The sequence below is a fragment of the Pseudopodoces humilis genome, chromosome 14 (genome assembly GCF_049639895.1).
Source record: "Pseudopodoces humilis isolate 2021_Gansu_Grassland_sample_001 chromosome 14, ASM4963989v1, whole genome shotgun sequence".
Lineage (NCBI taxonomy): Eukaryota > Metazoa > Chordata > Aves > Passeriformes > Paridae > Pseudopodoces > Pseudopodoces humilis.
This window is the reverse complement of record NC_142213.1, coordinates 15,098,716-15,116,311: the sequence shown is the minus strand read 5'-3', so window position 1 is coordinate 15,116,311 and position 17,596 is coordinate 15,098,716. Positions and strand designations below refer to the sequence as shown.

The window sequence follows — 17,596 nt, the reverse complement described above, 5'->3', positions numbered from 1 at the left end:
AATTTTTAAAATTTATTTTGACTGGTGATTTTTTTACTTTGTAGAAATTCTTGGTGTTTGTTCTGCTCTATATTTATTAAAGATTGAGTCTCAAAACTGTAATGAGCAAAAAAATGCTTGCTTAATTTAAATTGTGAATCTGTCTGTTAAGAAATGCATTAGGGGTAGGAGAAGCATAAGACATATTAATTGACAGACAGGAACTGCTGTCTCTGAGGTTGATACAAGTAATTTATTACTTTAGAAATGAATGCCACCTCCAGAATGTGCTTCATTAATTTCAAATTTAGTTTTAATTTCAAGCTGTTGCCCCTTGAGAAGAATAAGGTGGCAAATTATGTTTGAAGAGCAGATTTTTTTTCTTGCTCTGAAGAAACACTAAATTTTAACTGTTTAATTTTACAAATAAGTACACTTCTTTGGCTAAAGCAAAAGTATGATGAGCAGAAACTAACATGTATTTTCTTCTCTTCATAATAGCCTATGTTTCAGACGAATTAAAAGCAGCAGCACTGGTGGAAGAAGATGTGGAACCTGATGAAAATGCAGTTGATGGGGAGCCTTCAGCAAAATATGCATGTCCAGAGAAAGACTTCAGTAAGAACTGCCAAAGCTACCAAAATTCTCCAGCAGCTGAGTTCTCTAGCCAGGAAATGGACAGTGAGTCCCACATCAGTGAGACAAGTGACCGCATGGCAGACTTTGAGAGCAGCTCCATCAAAAATGAGGAAGAGAGCAAGGAGGTTTCCATACCACTGGAAGACTCTACGGTGTCTGACAGCTTAGAACAAATGAAGGCCGTGTATAATAACTTCCTCTCCAATTCCTACTGGTCCAATCTCAATTTGAACCTTCACCAGCCAATTTCAGAAAAAACCAACGGTAGCAGCAGCAGTAGCAGCAGCAGCAGCAGCAGTTGTGGAAGCGGCAGCTTTGACTGGCACCAGACTGCCATGGCCAAAACACTGCAGCAAGTTTCTCAGAGCAGAATTCTGCCTGAACCCAGCCTTTTTAGCACAGTCCAGCTGTACAGACAGAGCAGTAAGCTCTATGGCTCTATATTCACTGGAGCCAGTAAATTCCGCTGTAAAGACTGCAGTGCTGCCTACGATACTTTAGTAGAATTAACAGTGCACATGAATGAAACGGGACATTATCGAGATGACAACCATGAAACAGATAACAATAACCCCAAAAGATGGTCCAAACCTCGCAAACGTTCTTTGCTTGAAATGGAAGGGAAAGAAGATGCCCAGAAAGTGCTAAAGTGTATGTACTGTGGTCATTCATTTGAATCTCTTCAGGATTTGAGTGTTCATATGATCAAAACAAAACACTACCAAAAAGTGCCTCTGAAGGAACCTGTTACACCTGTAGCAGCAAAAATTATCCCAGCTACTAGAAAGAAAGCATCACTGGAGCTTGAACTTCCGAGTTCTCCAGACTCCACGGGTGGGACACCAAAAGCCACGATCTCAGACAGTAATGATGCACTTCAAAAGAATTCCAATCCCTACATCACGCCAAATAACCGCTACGGTCACCAGAACGGTGCCAGCTACGCCTGGCACTTTGAGGCGAGGAAATCGCAAATTCTGAAGTGCATGGAGTGTGGAAGTTCACATGACACACTGCAGGAGCTCACGGCTCACATGATGGTGACGGGACATTTTATTAAAGTCACTAACTCTGCCATGAAAAAAGGGAAACCAATCATAGAAGCCCCAGCCACACCGACAATAACATCCTTAGTAGATGAGAAGGTCCAGTCTGTACCACTAGCTGCCACCACCTTTACATCTCCTTCCAACACACCTTCTAGTGTTTCCCCTAAATTAAATGTTGAGATTAAAAAAGAAGTAGATAAGGAAAGAGTCATTGCTGATGACAAAATGAAGGACAAAGAGAAGTCAAGTGAAGATGAGGAGAAGTATGATATCTCCTCAAAATACCATTACTTGACTGAAAATGACCTAGAAGAAAGCCCTAAGGGGGGATTAGATATATTGAAGTCTTTAGAAAACACGGTTACATCAGCTATAAACAAAGCCCAGAATGGCACACCAAGCTGGGGTGGCTACCCCAGCATTCATGCTGCCTACCAGCTGCCTAATATGATGAAGCTGTCGTTGGGCTCATCTGGGAAGAGTACACCCTTAAAACCTATGTTTGCAAACAATGAACTAGTATCACCAACCAAAAACCAGCCCTTAGTATCTCCACCCAGCAGTCAGACCTCACCTGTGCCAAAAACAAACTTTCACGCCATGGAAGAATTGGTAAAGAAGGTCACTGAGAAGGTGGCTAAAGTGGAGGAGAAGATGAAAGAGCCCGAAGGAAAGCTCTCTCCACTGAAGCGTGCGACGCCTTCGCCATGCAGCAGTGAAGTCAGTGAACCCCTTAAGATGGAGCCCCCCAATGATGGTGGCTTTAAAAGCCAGCAGAACAGCCCAGTTCCTCAGAGAGATGGTTGCAAAGATAGCCCAACTGTAGAACCTGTGGAAAATGGGAAAGAGCCTGTGAAATCCATTGTAGGTTCTTTAAGTAGCAGCACAGCCATCATCACTGACCACCCTCCCGAACAGCCATTTGTAAATCCATTAAGTGCACTGCAATCTGTCATGAATATTCACCTTGGCAAGGCAGCGAAGCCATCTTTGCCTGCTCTGGATCCAATGAGCATGCTTTTTAAAATGAGCAACAGTTTGGCAGAAAAGGCTGCAGTGGCCACCCCACCTCTACAGTCCAAAAAATCAGACCACTTAGACCGTTATTTTTATCATGTCAACAATGACCAACCCATAGATTTGACGAAAGGCAAGAGTGACAAAAGCTGCTCTTTGGGTTCAGCGCTTTTGTCATCCACATCGACATCTTCTGCATCTTCTTCATCTACAGTGACAACAGCAAAGACATCTGCAGTCGTGTCATTCATGTCAAACTCGCCGCTACGCGAGAATGCCTTGTCAGATATATCTGATATGCTGAAGAACCTGACAGAAAGTCACACATCAAAATCTTCCACACCTTCCAGCATATCTGAGAAATCTGACATTGATGGTACCACAATAGAGGAACCAGAAGAGAGTACACCAGCTCAGAAAAGGAAGGGACGTCAGTCTAACTGGAACCCTCAGCACTTGCTCATATTGCAGGCCCAGTTTGCAGCCAGTTTACGGCAGACTTCAGAGGGGAAATACATCATGTCAGACTTGAGCCCTCAAGAAAGAATGCACATTTCCAGGTTTACGGGACTCTCAATGACCACAATTAGCCACTGGCTGGCCAATGTGAAATACCAGCTCCGAAGGACGGGGGGAACTAAGTTCCTTAAAAATTTGGACACTGGGCACCCAGTGTTCTTTTGTAATGACTGTGCTTCACAGATCAGAACTCCTTCAACTTATATCAGTCATCTTGAATCGCATCTGGGTTTCAGGTTAAGAGACTTGTCCAAACTGTCCAGTGAACAGATTAACAATCAGATAGCACAAGCAAAGTCACCGTCTGAAAAACTGGTGACGTCCTCTCCAGAGGAAGATATCGGAACTTCTTATCAGTGCAAACTTTGTAACAGGACTTTTGCAAGCAAGCATGCTGTTAAACTTCATCTTAGTAAAACACATGGGAAGTCACCAGAGGATCATCTTCTGTATGTTTCGGAGTTAGAGAAGCAGTAGCATTTGCTTTTGATTAAAATAACTGTAATTTGCTTTGAGGAAAACTGTCAAAGACGCCTTAAAGCTACTGTTTAGTTCTTGGCACATGTTCTTATTTTAACTCCAGAGTCGCTCTGGGCTGAACTGTTTTGTATAACTGTACAGTGTTTAAATAGAGGTGCATAATCAGCTGTTGTTACTGGTAAAATATGAAGGTTAAAATGCAGTGGTAAGTGTTTGGAACTTTGTGTAAATTGGATTTAGTTGCTGTGCATCCCTCTGATGCATCAAGCTGCATGCATTAACAGACAGTTTAATTAAGCATTTATAACTAATTCTGGTGCACTTTTTCATGTGACCTAAGTGTGCTGGTATTTCTCACCCTATAATCTTTAGCCCTCTGAGTACTTTGAAGCACTTTTGCATTAATTTGGTAAAAATGTAAGGATATGCTTTTTTTTTTAGACCCTTACTAGCTTAGTTCTGATTACTAATATGAACCTCCATTTATGCAGAGGTGTCTCACACCTTGAAATTTAAAAATATAATTTTCACATTGAAACATAGATGTATATATTGTATAGATTTCAAAATCTCTTATGGAAAATGTGATTGTGGTTAATGCCATTTTCTTTTTTGTCAGCATTTTTAGCAGCAGCGGTGTTTGTACCTGATAAGTCCCAGGTATAAACTGTACCTATATATAGTGTATATTTCATTTTTTTTTAGATCTAATGGTTTTTCCTTTAACAATCAAACATTGTAAATTATGTGATAAAAGATACCACAGATAGCATTTATAAAGTATTCAGAAACATTATTCTTAAAGCAAAGTATGTTTTGCTTTGTTTTGCTATACAGTACATCTATATTAAGAGAGGTTCATGTTTAAATTATACATATTTATTAGTGTTGCTATCATTTGTTTGGTTTTATTGTTTTTGTTTTTTTGTTTTTTGGGTTTTTTTTTTATTGTCTGAAGAAACAGAAGCCACGGACTGCATTCCTGGCATGCATTCTAACGGTTTTGCACAACATGACTTTTAAAGGTATTTATTAGTAAAAAAAAATAAAAATAAAATAAAAAGAGAAAATTCAAAATAAACTCAGTGCTCAAAGGGTTAAATCTATTTGAAAAACTTGTACTGTATTTCCTAAACATTGATAAAGCCTTTAAAATGTTTGTACTGTAATACTTTGCTTAAAAAGTTATGAGGCATTCTGTGATATAACCTCTTTTACTTATTTATAAGCGCTCTTGGTTGTTATTTCCTATTGTAGAATGCCTTTTTATTTCAATTGGTAACTTTCTGTTTTGTTCTGCCTAATTATTCTCCCAAGATTCCATACTGCAGCTTTATCTTTAGGCATATGAAAGGTAACCCGTGGTTACCAGCACACTAAGTGATTCTGTTCGTCTCCATTTTTGGCAGTTAATTTGCAGAAGTAACTGACAGCTGACACCATATGAGAATCTATGTATAAAATATTGGCATGTAAACAGCACAGACACTGTAATGCACTCTGTGCCCTGTTTTGTTGTTGACAATGAAGCACCATTATATGACTCTTCATATAACCTTTTTTTCTACAGCAGCATTAAAATTGTCTTTTTGCTATAATTTTGTGTTGCGTTCACAATTATGTCTGAAATGTGCTACGACTAACGAGCACATTAAAATTAAATTGTATGCTATCTGTTTATGACTGAAGCTTGAGTAGGTTTCTTCATCTGCCAGGTGCTGGCAGTCAAAAGCTGCACATAAATCACTGGAGTTTTAGTGAACTTTAGCATTTAAAGAGCAGCGTAGCACTTATTCAAAGGCTGCATTAACAGAGTTTTTTTCCCCCAGAAGAGATAAATGAGCGTTATAGCTCCCTTTTAAGCATCAGGTAAGGCTGGCTGTGGAGAGGGGGGTTACCAGCAGTGCATGGCAAAGCAAATAGGTGTTTTGCTGTGAGTTCAGACCCAGGCAGGCACCACTGCTCACCCGCCTTCCTCCTGAGTGCAATGAGCAGAGTCTGCACCCGAGGGTGTTCCACAGCTCAGAGAATGCCCTTCCACCTACCCAGCATTTCCAAATGGCAGGAGGAGGAACCTGAGACCGGTGACTTCAACTTTGTGGTTTTGAAGGGAGTCCTCTTGTGGCCCTACCTGCTGCCGGACAGCATTCCCGGCAGGTGGAGAGGGGGAGAGGAGCTGAATAAACACATGCCAAAGAAAAACAAACAATCCAGAGCATTTATATGATAATGACAGACTTTAACTGGTGTTGACAGGTCATCCCATCAAAACCACTGGAAACAATTTGCATCTCCAAACACCTATATTACTGTGCATGTAAATAATGTCTTTTGCCAGTCAGGTGAATTCTGAGTCCAGAGATGGTCACATGGGAACCAAACCCACCATTACAGCACTCCAGCATCCTGATTGAGAACTACCATCTGAATGTCAAATGTACAGATTCCTTTATTTAAAAAAAAAAATCCACTGTCTTCCAGTAAGCAAATAATTGAATATTTGGTCTCTTTGTCTTTCCCTCTTTTTTTCCATTTTTTCCATCTTTCTCTGTAACGTTGAAGGCCAGTACCATGTCTCAAAAATATGTTGGAGTGTTCTGTTCATTCTACAGCAAATGCTGCTAAGTGGACCAAGCGAATGGGATCAGGGCTTTGGGTTTTTTCCTCCTCTTTTGGCTCACACTTGTGTCTGATTTTAAGGTCATTTGTGTGTCACTGTTTATGGCCTCAGCTCAAATTCCAGCAATAAAATCACAGCAGTTTTACTGGTTGACTCTACCATCCCAGGAGTCCCTCACTTAGCGAGGAAAGGGAACCTGGCTGGCTCAAGTCTTCCCCAGAGCCTCCCAGGTGCCTGTCCACATTTTTTTACAAATCCATGATCTCAGTCTAAACCCAGCCAAACTTTTTACCTCCACAGCAGAGAATTCCTCTTTTGAAAATTATAACAGCTTAAATATAGTATTTGGTTGCAAACCAGAAATTCACACATAAGGAGACTGGCAGATTATTGCATATATTGTCAATCAATGTATTTTTAAGATGCACCATTGACTTATAATAGTAATGCTCAAAGCTCTGTACGCAGTACTGTTATCTGGGACACGGGAGGGAGTAAAAGCAAGAGACTGCAGAGTCTGCACGGTTCTTTCCACTTACTCTTAAAATACAGGCAGGGGATCTGATGATCTGATGCAACCTCCCTGATCTGGTTAAAATCAGTTTCTGGCCCTGACTTGCCTGGGTCTGAAGGTGCAGTGAGATGTACCAGGTACAAATTCAGGGAGTGACCGTATCTGCCAGCATGCACCACAAAGGACTTTTTAATGTGCTTCTTATAATGTGCTCAAAACTTTGCAAATGAATGGCTAGTCAGGATCTGAATATCCCAAATTTATTAAAATAAAGTTCAGCTTGCATTTCAAAACCTCCAGGACTGGCATACCAATGTGATTTCACATTATAAAGAATTTAGAAAATCAGTGAACTAGAATAATGTTCTTTTCATCCATACACTGGTATGTATATTGGCATGGTAACTATTAGTGTTAACCAAATCACCAACCTAGCTGTGTTAAGATAATTTTTTTTCTTATTAGACAAACATGAAGGTATAAATGCAGAATTTTAAAATAAGCATCTGACTTCCGACTTTTGCTTTGCATTTGGTATTTTATTTAGAAATATGCAGATCAAGTGCAAGAGAAAACAAAATGCCTCAAGAAAGAGGTTAAAAATGAAATTGTGATGGGTGAGAAGAGCTTTAAATCACAGGTGTATAAAGGTGACCCTGGTCTAACCCCACCCAAGTAGTGGCTTGTTGCAGCATACTGTATATCTTCCAGCCATCACATTTACGCAGTATCTTAAAATAACATTTGTGATAAATGTGCAATTTAACTAATTTATGGTGCTATGATGTGCTCAGGGCTACATGCAAGATGAAAATCTTAAATGGAGCTTGAACAGCTCACTTCACAACAAGAAATCAATATGCCAGATCTTAGAGAGCTGTTCGCTGGAGTCAACATTTAGCAGAAAAAAAAAAAAAAATTCAGGGAATGTATCTTTAAGTTTTAGTGAGTAGGAAATCTAAAATTAACTGAAATATGACTTTTAAGCTAGCGTAAGGAACAGTTTCTGAAACCAAAATCTTTCTAGAATCCTCATTATATTTTATTTTTGTATTAAAAATGAAAGTATATTATTTTAATTATACAGGTGCTTTTGTGGTAACCACTATGTGCAATTTTTTATCCAAACCAAGGCAGATTAGTGTTATCAATATGGGAATTATCTGTTGCGTTTAAATATGGCTATGTATTTTGCTATATGAAGCTGAACATGATATGACTCTGCATGTTATGACAGAAAAAAAATCTGGCTATACTTTGAGATTTAAAAAAATACTGGCATGTATGGAACGGAAGAACCTTTTTTAATTTTGCAAGTTCTTATTTCAGCTGCAACAGAAAAAAAAAAAAAAGGAACAGTGGTGCAAGTGGAACAGAGACAACTGGTAATAAAGCTAAAGTTAATTAATAAATTTTGTATTTTAAAGTACGCCTCCAGAGAGCCTTATATATTTCCTAGAAAAATATCAAGTTATTACGATTGCTGCTGCCTGCTTTGTTTGGGTAACTTTTTGTTACAAGAATACGCTGGAGCTTTGCTAGATGGTCTGTTACCCACACTGCTGCACGGAGCTGAAATACAGGGAATGGTTGTAAAACTAGACTGTATCAAGGAAAGTAGGAAAAAAAAAAAATAAATACAAGATCATCAACTTTTTAAAAGTCACTGGATTGTCCCGATAGCCAAGGATGAAATAGCACTTAATACCTGATTGGGTAGTTACTGTTTTAGCATGGAAATACAAATGTGTAACTCCCTTGAGTGTCACTAGTAAATACATATGAATTCCAGGAAAAAAACCCAGTAAATTCTCTTCTCCTGGGACTTCTAGCCCTTGCTTGACCTTCTGTAGGTAAATGAGAGAACGAGAAATAATTATGGAACCGCCATCTCGGAGCATGAAAGTGGCTCTGTTGGTTGGGGTGCGGTAACAGTGAATTTTGTTGCGTTTTCAGTAATTATCCTGTAATAATGGAAGGCTTGTATATGTTTAAGACTATAATATTCCAGCCCTCATTGAAGAGTATTTGCATAAGAAGTCAATCTTTTACCAGTGAAGGAAGAAGGAATCAGGGTCATTTACAGAAGCGAGTGGAATTATGTATTAACGCATCATTATACATGTCTGAAAGCATTGGGATAATCGCTGAGGTTACAATCTGTTTTCAGGCCTTGGTTTGGGGCAATCATTTTAACTAAATGTTCAGCATGAAAAAGATGACTAAGATTTACTACCATGTAGCTCGTGCTGTGTTCATTATCTAGTACGTACACAAATACAGCAGTGCTGTTCCATAAATTCTTTTTTTTTTTAACATGTAAGAACAATCTTCCTTTGTGCTTCATATCCAGCTTACGTGTGAGGGTAGCAGTTTGTTTGTTTGCTTTTCATCACCATATAACAACATATACGTGGGACACATTAACTTCCTCAGCAGCTGTTGCTTGGTTCACTTTGCCTTATTTATAGCTATTTGTAGCTTAAATGCACTTCTGGTTAAATAATCTTTTAAGAGAATTAAAATCAGATAGACTTTTTGGGATAGATGGGTATGTCCAGACCACTCATCAACTTCATATATATAACCCTCCCTGAAATGAAAATACCCAATTGCAAATCATACTTCCACAGCTCTGTGCCCATCTTTCACTGTGGGAGCGCTTAAAAAGGAAAATTAAAAATTACAACCCAAGGCAGCTATGCCAAAAAACCGAATTTTTGAGTAATAATATAACAAGACATTTTGTGTATATCATGCTCTTAAAATTCTTAGCCTGTTTCAAGCAATAAAAAAAAAAGGTTGTCTTAGAGCAAGCAGAAAGGAGTTAAAAATGACAAGGCCAGCCCTGGCCCCATTCCTGGCTGGGGGCTGGGGTGGGTGGTGGAGCTCCCAGCTGATTGTGATGTCCTAAAATGATGCTGTGCCCCCTTGTCAGCCGCCAGCCTTTCCTGGAGTCACATCAGGGTGAAGACGTGCGCTTCTTCCCCCCTACACTTACATTTTGCAAGCAGCATAGTGGACTTTGTAACCAAATAGTGAGCTAATTTTCTGATGTCTTACCTCGTGATGCCTGAGGTAAGGACTTGGGTCGCAAGGGAAATGAATTTCAAATGATTTGGCACTGTGGAAAAGCCTATATTAGACCTGTCAGCCCCATTTCACTCCCTGTGGAGAAGATAGTGTCCATCTTTTTTTTTTTTTTTTTAATATCAAAAATATAAATGGAGAGAGTAACTTTTAAACTTCAGTATGAATTAACAGTGAAAAATACTTCTCTATTAAGCTTCAACATATCAAATTCATTCTTGCATGGTAAGAAATTGGGGACATGTTTATAGCCATCAGAGTTGTGAGTTAGTGACCTTTCTAGCCAAGTGAAATGAAATTACTTGAAAATGGAATTCTTTTTAATTGGCACGTTTGTAGGTGGTGGGGAAGGGGGTTTGCTGGAGCATGTGTGCAGTGCACAGCCCGGGAAGAGCTGTAAAAAAAGCCTGGAGCCTGTGCTCAGCTGTAAACCTGTGCAGAGAGGGAGAATGAGGTAGGTGTGTCAGGAAGCGGAGTCGTATTCTTGGCTTTTTTTCTCTCTCTAAACTGGAGGTACAGTCACTGCAGTTCCGCCTCAGTGACCATGAAACCGAGTCGGCAGAAGCTGAAGGACTCCGCTCCTGAAAGCCTCATCAGGACTTGTCATCGCTCTAATGAATATCATTTAAATTGCTTTGTATATTGGTGGAGTTTGGATGTCGATTTAATTTGTGCATGTGTTTGAGTTCTTCTGCTTGGCTAGGCTAACAGAGAGCAACAGCCTAATGAAAAGTGAGTTGGTGACAGCGTGATGAGCCCCAACCCAATCAAATGTGTTTGAAGGGCTGTTTTGACAGGGATCTTAAAAGTAGATCTAGAAAAGAGGAGTAGTGCTTCAGTTCAGTACCATTGTTTCAGGCTAAGATTACTGCTTTTTGTACCTCTGAACGGCTGAACATTTTCTGTGTGTGCTCTGGCTTGTGCTAAAACATGAATCCATCACAGAATTGTCTCTAGAGGAGGCCAGAAGAGTGAGCTCCCCAATTAAACACCTCTAGAAGTTACTGGAGTTCAGAAAAACGCATTAAAATGAAGTCATTATTTGGGTACACAGGAGGCAAGAAGGGGCTTCAGCAGGGTTTGCAGTGTCCATCTCCAGCCCTGTGTTGCAGAGGGCAGGCTGGCAGAGCAGCTGCAGGCTGACACTGCAGGGCAGGGGCCGGCAGGGCAGGGCCAGCCCTGGACTTCTCCACATTAATTCCCATTTTCTGTGCCGGGAAGTTGGGTGTGCAATGTCACAGAGCTGCAGGGGAGGCCAGGGCAGATGGAGAAACCCTGCAAGATGTATTGCAGGGCTGGTACATCCCTAGGTACTGGGGAGAGGCTGGGGAGAAGAAAGAACTGCCCCAGTGAGGTTGATTCTGGCAGTGGGGAGGGAGGTGCCTGGGACTGAGTAAATCCTTCTCTCCTGGAGGCTGTGAGGAGGAGACTCCCCTAGGGCACAGCCTGGCTGATACAAGAAGGGCTTGTCCACAGCACAGCAGGGAAGCCAAATCCTCCAGGTGGCTGTGACACTGCCCTGGGCACACACAAACCCACCCAAGTACCTGCAGCACAGACAGCCTCAGAGGAGGGTACTAGAACTGGGTAAAACAGCCACACCAGCCCTATAAATGGTACTAATTCTTACAGCCTCCAGGAGGATGTTCACTTTTTGCCCCTTACATATGTAATTGGAAGGTAAGGGAAAAACAGGGTCTTGATTTTTTTTTTTTTTTTAATTTGTCACCATGAAGACAAATCAATTTCCAAACCAGATCTGCTGTCAGGAGGGGAAATAGAGCCTGGCACTTCTCCGCCCTCTCTGAAGGCAGCAGAGCACCCTGACACAGCCACCTGCACTTCAGAGGGTTTCAAAACAGACCCTGGGATCCTAAGTGTCAACAAAAACAAACAAACAAAAAAAAATATGCAATTTTAAAATTTTACATGAAAACTCAACAACAACAAAAGACAGCAGGAGGGAAATTGGATTACAAGAAAAATCTACAGTCCAGATACTCTTATCTAAGAGATGATTAATACATCAGATAAATTGTTCAGCAATGGTTCATGCAAACAGACCCTCCATAATTCTGCCAAAGTCAGTGAGATCAATGTGCTCTGCTGAGTGATTGTGGCACTGACCACTCAAAAGAAAGCACCTAAGGGCAGCTGTAACTTATGCTGATTTCATACCCCTCATGATTTCAAAATATATGAGATTCTCCAGCTCCCTCTGAACTAAATCCACGTATAACCCTCAGGAGATGCTTGCTCCTGTTTTGGGAGTGAACATGACCCTTTCCTTCTTCATTGGCCCAGATTCTGTAAATGCCATATGCTTCTTTTTTATGTGATAAATGTTTTAATACAGCCGTCACCCCCAGACAGACAAGTTACCATCAATAATTTGAATGACAGGCCTTCAGTATGCCTCTTAATTTCAATGAAAGGTTTGGGCAAGAATGCCCAAAACCCCAAAAGAAAATAAAGAATTATGTGATAGAAAATGTATGTAATTCTCCAGCAAGAAACTATTATACAAAAAAAAGAAAAAAAACCCCATAAATTCAAAGCATGCGTTTGAATATTTAATATTAAAAATATAAATTAGGTATTGAAGAAGCACAAAGCACCCACTTGTACTTCCTTAACAGGGCTTTTATTAAAGGCTCTAGAAGAGATTCCAAGGAGAGAGAGATGAAAACAGTGGGCTCATCAGCCACGCTATATTAGCACTTCTCAGGAGGCACTGAGCAGCAGGCAGAGCCACACCAGCCCACAGGTGCAGGCACATCAGCCTGTAAACAGCTCAGAAACACCCAGCACATGGAAAACTCCCTCTCAGCCTGGTTCCTCACTCTGGAGCTGCTTTAACCCCTCTTCTGCTGGGCTCAGCCAGAGCTGGGCACACTCCTCTCCTTGCCAGCTCTGCTGTGGCGTTGTTCTTGCCCTCTCCCAAAGCCTCTTGCTGTGTTTTCCTGCAGAGTTGCTCAGACCTCTCTCCTACGGGGCTGTGGAGGGATGACAAATGCCACAAAGCTGTAGGGACACCCAGTGCCAGACACTGAGCTCCTGCTCCATGGGGCTGTCCCAGAACAGAAATGCTCTGCTGGCACCCTGGCTGTCCTGGAAAGAGCAGGGAGGGTCTGGTGGCCAAGGGGGAGATTTTGGAGCTGGTCAGACATGCAGCAGCACAACCCAGAAATGAAATACTCAGGAGAGCAGCTGAAGCATCTGTGCTCCCACTCTTGGCTAGCAGAGCCCAGATAGGTGCTGCCTGCCATCTGCTCAGCATCCCAGCTGCAAGCCCTCTCCTGGAGCTGGAGACCACAGCATCCCAGCAGCCAGAGCATCCCAACATCTGCAGCCCAGCAGCCAGAGCTCTCTCTTCCATGCACACCTTGCCCTGTTCTGGAGAGGGCTTTCCACAGGGCTGAGCTGCTCCCTGGCTCTCAGCATGGTTTTTTTCTGAACTTAGGCACTGCAGCTGCCTAGTGCCCAGCAGGACTGGGGCCAGAGCTCACAAACCCTTGTGTCTGCTGAGGAGCTCCAGGGCTCAGCTCACCACGTCTCACCTGCAGCTCAGCAGCAGCCAGGGAGCTTGGCACTGCTCAGCTGGCAGAAATGTAGGTGCTTATTGAGGTAATAGGAGTTGAGGGTGGTTTAGAGAATATTAGTGATTCTTTGGTGGTGGGTGGGTAATTTGCCTAATGTCACCGTCCTCAGGGTTTACCTGTTGGTTGTTTATGTGTATTTGTTGGGTTTCATAGTATTCAGTGAGGAAGATACATCCTGTGATTTGTTATCTGTTTGAGTTGTTGGAAGTTTGACTCACAGATCTGTCAAAGAACTCTTACATTCATTTTCATATTCAGAGGCTACTCTCTGTTAATTTTAGTCTATTTTACTAACTCCCATAACTTTGGCTACCATTGTTTTAACAGTGGCTACACAGCTCTGCTCCCCCCACACAGCCTGCTTTCAGTCAGTTCTGTTTTCTTGAAATTGCTTTGCTTTTTTGAGATGTGGACAGAAAAAAAAAAAGAGTTTTTAGTAGAATTTTAAAATGTCTCTGCTCTTTCTTGTATTTCTAAGTCATACAATAAGATTGTCTATACAACAGCTCAGAAAAGAAGAAGCTTTTTTATTGTTTGTTGTTGCTTTATTGCTGTTAAGGCAAAGTAGTGGGTTGATGTGGCAAGCAGGTGGCATGACACTAAGTATACATGACAGTATATATGTAATACCATTTTCTTTAAGGAAGGTTGTATGCTATTTCTCATTGTTGAGCTAAAGGTCAGGGTGTCAGGTGACTTCTGCAGCAAGAAACAATTCTCCAAGCTGCAAAACTTCTGCTGAAGTTGGTGACATTAAGAAAAATGGAGGCAAATTGGAGAGAATCCAGAAGAGATCAACAAGAATGATTAGAGGTTTTGCTAACATGACCTATGAGGAAAAGTTAAAAGTATTGGATTTGTTTAGTCTGGAAACAAGAAGCCTGAGTAGGAGCATGATAATAGTCCTTAGCTATGCTTAAAAAAAGTTGTTATAAAATGGGTGGGGATCAAATGTTCCTTGAGGAACATCCAAAGACAGGACAAGAGTTAATCAGTTCAGCTTGGCAAGGGGCATGGAGATGAGATTATTGAGGGGAACACAGCTCCAACTACCAGCTAAGCACAGAGCATCTTGTGGAGGAGGAGGAGGAGTGCAGGCACTGCCGCTGAACCCTGCCATGAGCTGACGTGGGTGTTCCCAACCTGCTTGTGCTGCAGGATAGCAGGAGCTGAACTTTGAGGGCTCCTGTAACCCACAGTCCTAGCTGAACACCTCAGCTGTGCAGCGTGGCTGTTGCAGAGAGAACTTTTTGTTTTCCCTGCAAACTTGTGTCTGCTTTCCTGCCATGCACTGGTAATGACTGTTTTATTTTAACTGAGTTTTCATGCCCCTTCTGCCATCAGTTCAGACCATCAGGCTTTCCTTGTGCTGCATGGGAGGACAAGCCAGCTCTCTCTTGGAGCAGAGGGAGGGACCTGGGTGCCTGGGTGTCATTGCTGCCTTTGCTAACCAGCTCTGGCAGGCAGTGAAGGGTCCCACGTTTTGCTGTTTTACACCTGGCTGCCCTCTGTGCCCAGGTGAGGTGTCACTCCTTGGAACACTCGGAGGTGGACTTACTTCAGACACAGCTCTGGGGTTATTTTGCCCACAGAGGCGGTAAGTTTTCGGCATCAATGGTATGACTGAGCTGCTTGCAGCTGGAGAAGGGGACCCTTCACTCCTCTCACTAGCAGCACAAACCTTTCCAGAGTTCCAGAGCAGAATTCAGGTTCCTCAGATGAGCTCCCTCATTCACGCCCATAGTGCACACATTGTGAGATAACAGGCAGCACCATTTAACCCTATAATATGTGGTTAAACATTGTCCTGCAGTACAGCTGGAGTCCTAGTCACTCCTCAGGGAAGCCTACTATAGCAGCACAGTCCTGTGTATCAGTAATAAAGTGTTTCAGAGACTCATAGGAATGTTAATAAGTTTGAGATAAATACAGCATGTTAACGTTTGGGCCCTGTTACTAAGTTTTACTTTAATTTAGTCCTCACTGCTCTATTTTCATCCACTGCTCACGGTTTCATCGGGCTTTTCCAAGAACAGACATGGAAAGCAGGATTTAAGTGCCAAAACAGATACTAAAGGCTGCCCAGGACGTCCTGAGGCCTCCAGAATATCTGCAGGGAGTGGATATATGTGAAAAAGGACACAGGGAGGTCCCTGCCCCGTCAGGGAGCAGCTGAAGCCCAGGTGAGTCTCTGCCACCCCTGGTGCAGCTCAGCCAGGGGCAGAGAACCTGGGATCCTCTAGCACTGTGAATTTTGGCCTTGCTCCTTAGTGGACAGTGTATTTCGGTTTTTACACTTGACTGTAGGCTTCTTCTGTAAGGAAATACCTCCATCTGCTTCTCATACAATTTTTAGAACGTTTAGGACCCTGTTTAAAAAACCCTGTTTAGGATGTTCTCTTTTTAACAAGCTCTGGCCAGAGAACTTAAGAATAGTTTGTGGTGTGTCTAAAAATTTGGAGCACTGTCTTGGTCTTTTGTCTTGATTTTTATTTTTCTTTTCTCTCTCTTTTCCTTTTCTTTTTTTTTTTTTTTTTTTTTATTTAAATTTTTCTTTTTTTTTTTAAATGTGTACAGGGTTTGGGAGTTTTTATATGTCCTTAAATATTCCATCTCTCTCCCTTATCCCCTTCTCCTTCAGCAGAGATGCCCTCTGCAGAGTCCCACTTCCCAGCGTGGAGAGTTTAGGCTCAAGAATGTCTTCGGCAGCAGCAGGTAGTTACACACAGTCACCTTTTCATCACAAATCAGGGCAGCAGCCAAAAGACCATTTATGAGCCCTGTGAGGAAGGGAAAGGCCAAGGACTGGGGAAGTGAAAGATTTGCTTAAAGTAAGTGCAAGCCATAAAGGAGCCTGTAGGTCTGTGCAGGCTCTGGCAGGGGAGGAACTGGGTTAATTGCCAGAAACCATTGCTTGTACCATGGCTAAAGTGGACCAGTTAACAAGGAAAAAAAACCAGCTGAAATAATGATTTTTCTGTTTGTTTTTTTTTAGCTGAAGAATTAAAATTACAGCTAAAGGCCAAAACTCATTATTTGAGTTACTAAATGTCACTCCAAGATTGGTTATTGCTCAATGACTGATGTCTCTGAATACCATGTTTGGTTCTATGCACAGAAGCTGTGGGTCCTGAGCTGGGCCTACAACCATCCTAGCTGAGAAATGATGGCTTTGACAGACTTAAGGTCCTCTGAGGGGATAGCACAGAAGGGAAAAGATGAGAAAATGTATTTACTTTGATGAATATCAATGAGAAATGAAATGAGATGCTGCCTTCTTGCAGGGTATTGTTCCTAAGCTTCTGCCAAGGCTCTCTGTGGTGTCCAGGGGTCTTGTCCTGGGGCAGAGCCTGAGCCCTACAGGCTTCCTGCAGCTGCAGATCTGCTTCTCTTGGGGTCCTTCCTATTTTGGTCACCTCCTCACCCACCAATGTGTGTCCTAACCAGTACCTTTATACTGATCCATATTACTGGTGATACGTTTTATGAAAACACAAACAGTTAATTTTTTTTCTTTTCTAAAGAGATAGTGTTCTAGCATTAAAAACAACACAAACTAATAGGGGTTACAGGAAATTAAATTTATTTAGTTTTGTTCTCTTGGGTGTATTGTATATCATGACCCTCCTGCCACTAGCAAACCTACTGTTAAATCCATCAAAATTGATCTATGTTTAGCTATTCATTTTATGTATATTAATTTGAACAGAACATTTATTTGGCTTAAATTTTATTTTCAGTGGTGGAGTGTATGTTCCAAATGCAAGCACAGGCGATTTGCTAGGATTTAGTTAGGAGGAATGTGGAATGTTAGTTTACAAAGATAATAACTGAGCTATTAAAGCCAACAACCCCTTTTAAAGCAAACATACCATTAAAATATAGGAACAGTTTATAGTGTAAATAAAATTGAGGATATGGATTATTTAAAGATAAAAATTTTAGGGGTAGCTATGAGAAAGTTGAATAAAATGTATTTAATTGCACCACTCTTTTTTCTAAAGTGAACTTCAAAAATGCAAATAAAGGATGATAGTTTATGGGCAGGGGGAGACAGCTACACAGACAGTGATGTTGGAAATCCATT

General features: G+C 41.5%; 1 protein-coding gene across 1 annotated transcript in view; it reads left to right on the top strand.

The window, feature by feature from the left end:
- The window catches only part of TSHZ3 (teashirt zinc finger homeobox 3), a 63,454-nt gene extending 58,207 nt beyond the window's left edge, over positions 1-5,247 (top strand). Inside the window, exon 2 of the mRNA XM_005526396.3 lies at positions 481-5,247. Coding sequence (XP_005526453.2) covers positions 481-3,680 — 3,200 coding nt within the window. The 3' untranslated portion in view covers positions 3,681-5,247. The remainder of the gene's footprint in view (positions 1-480) is intronic.
- The last annotated feature ends 12,349 nt before the right edge of the window (positions 5,248-17,596 follow it).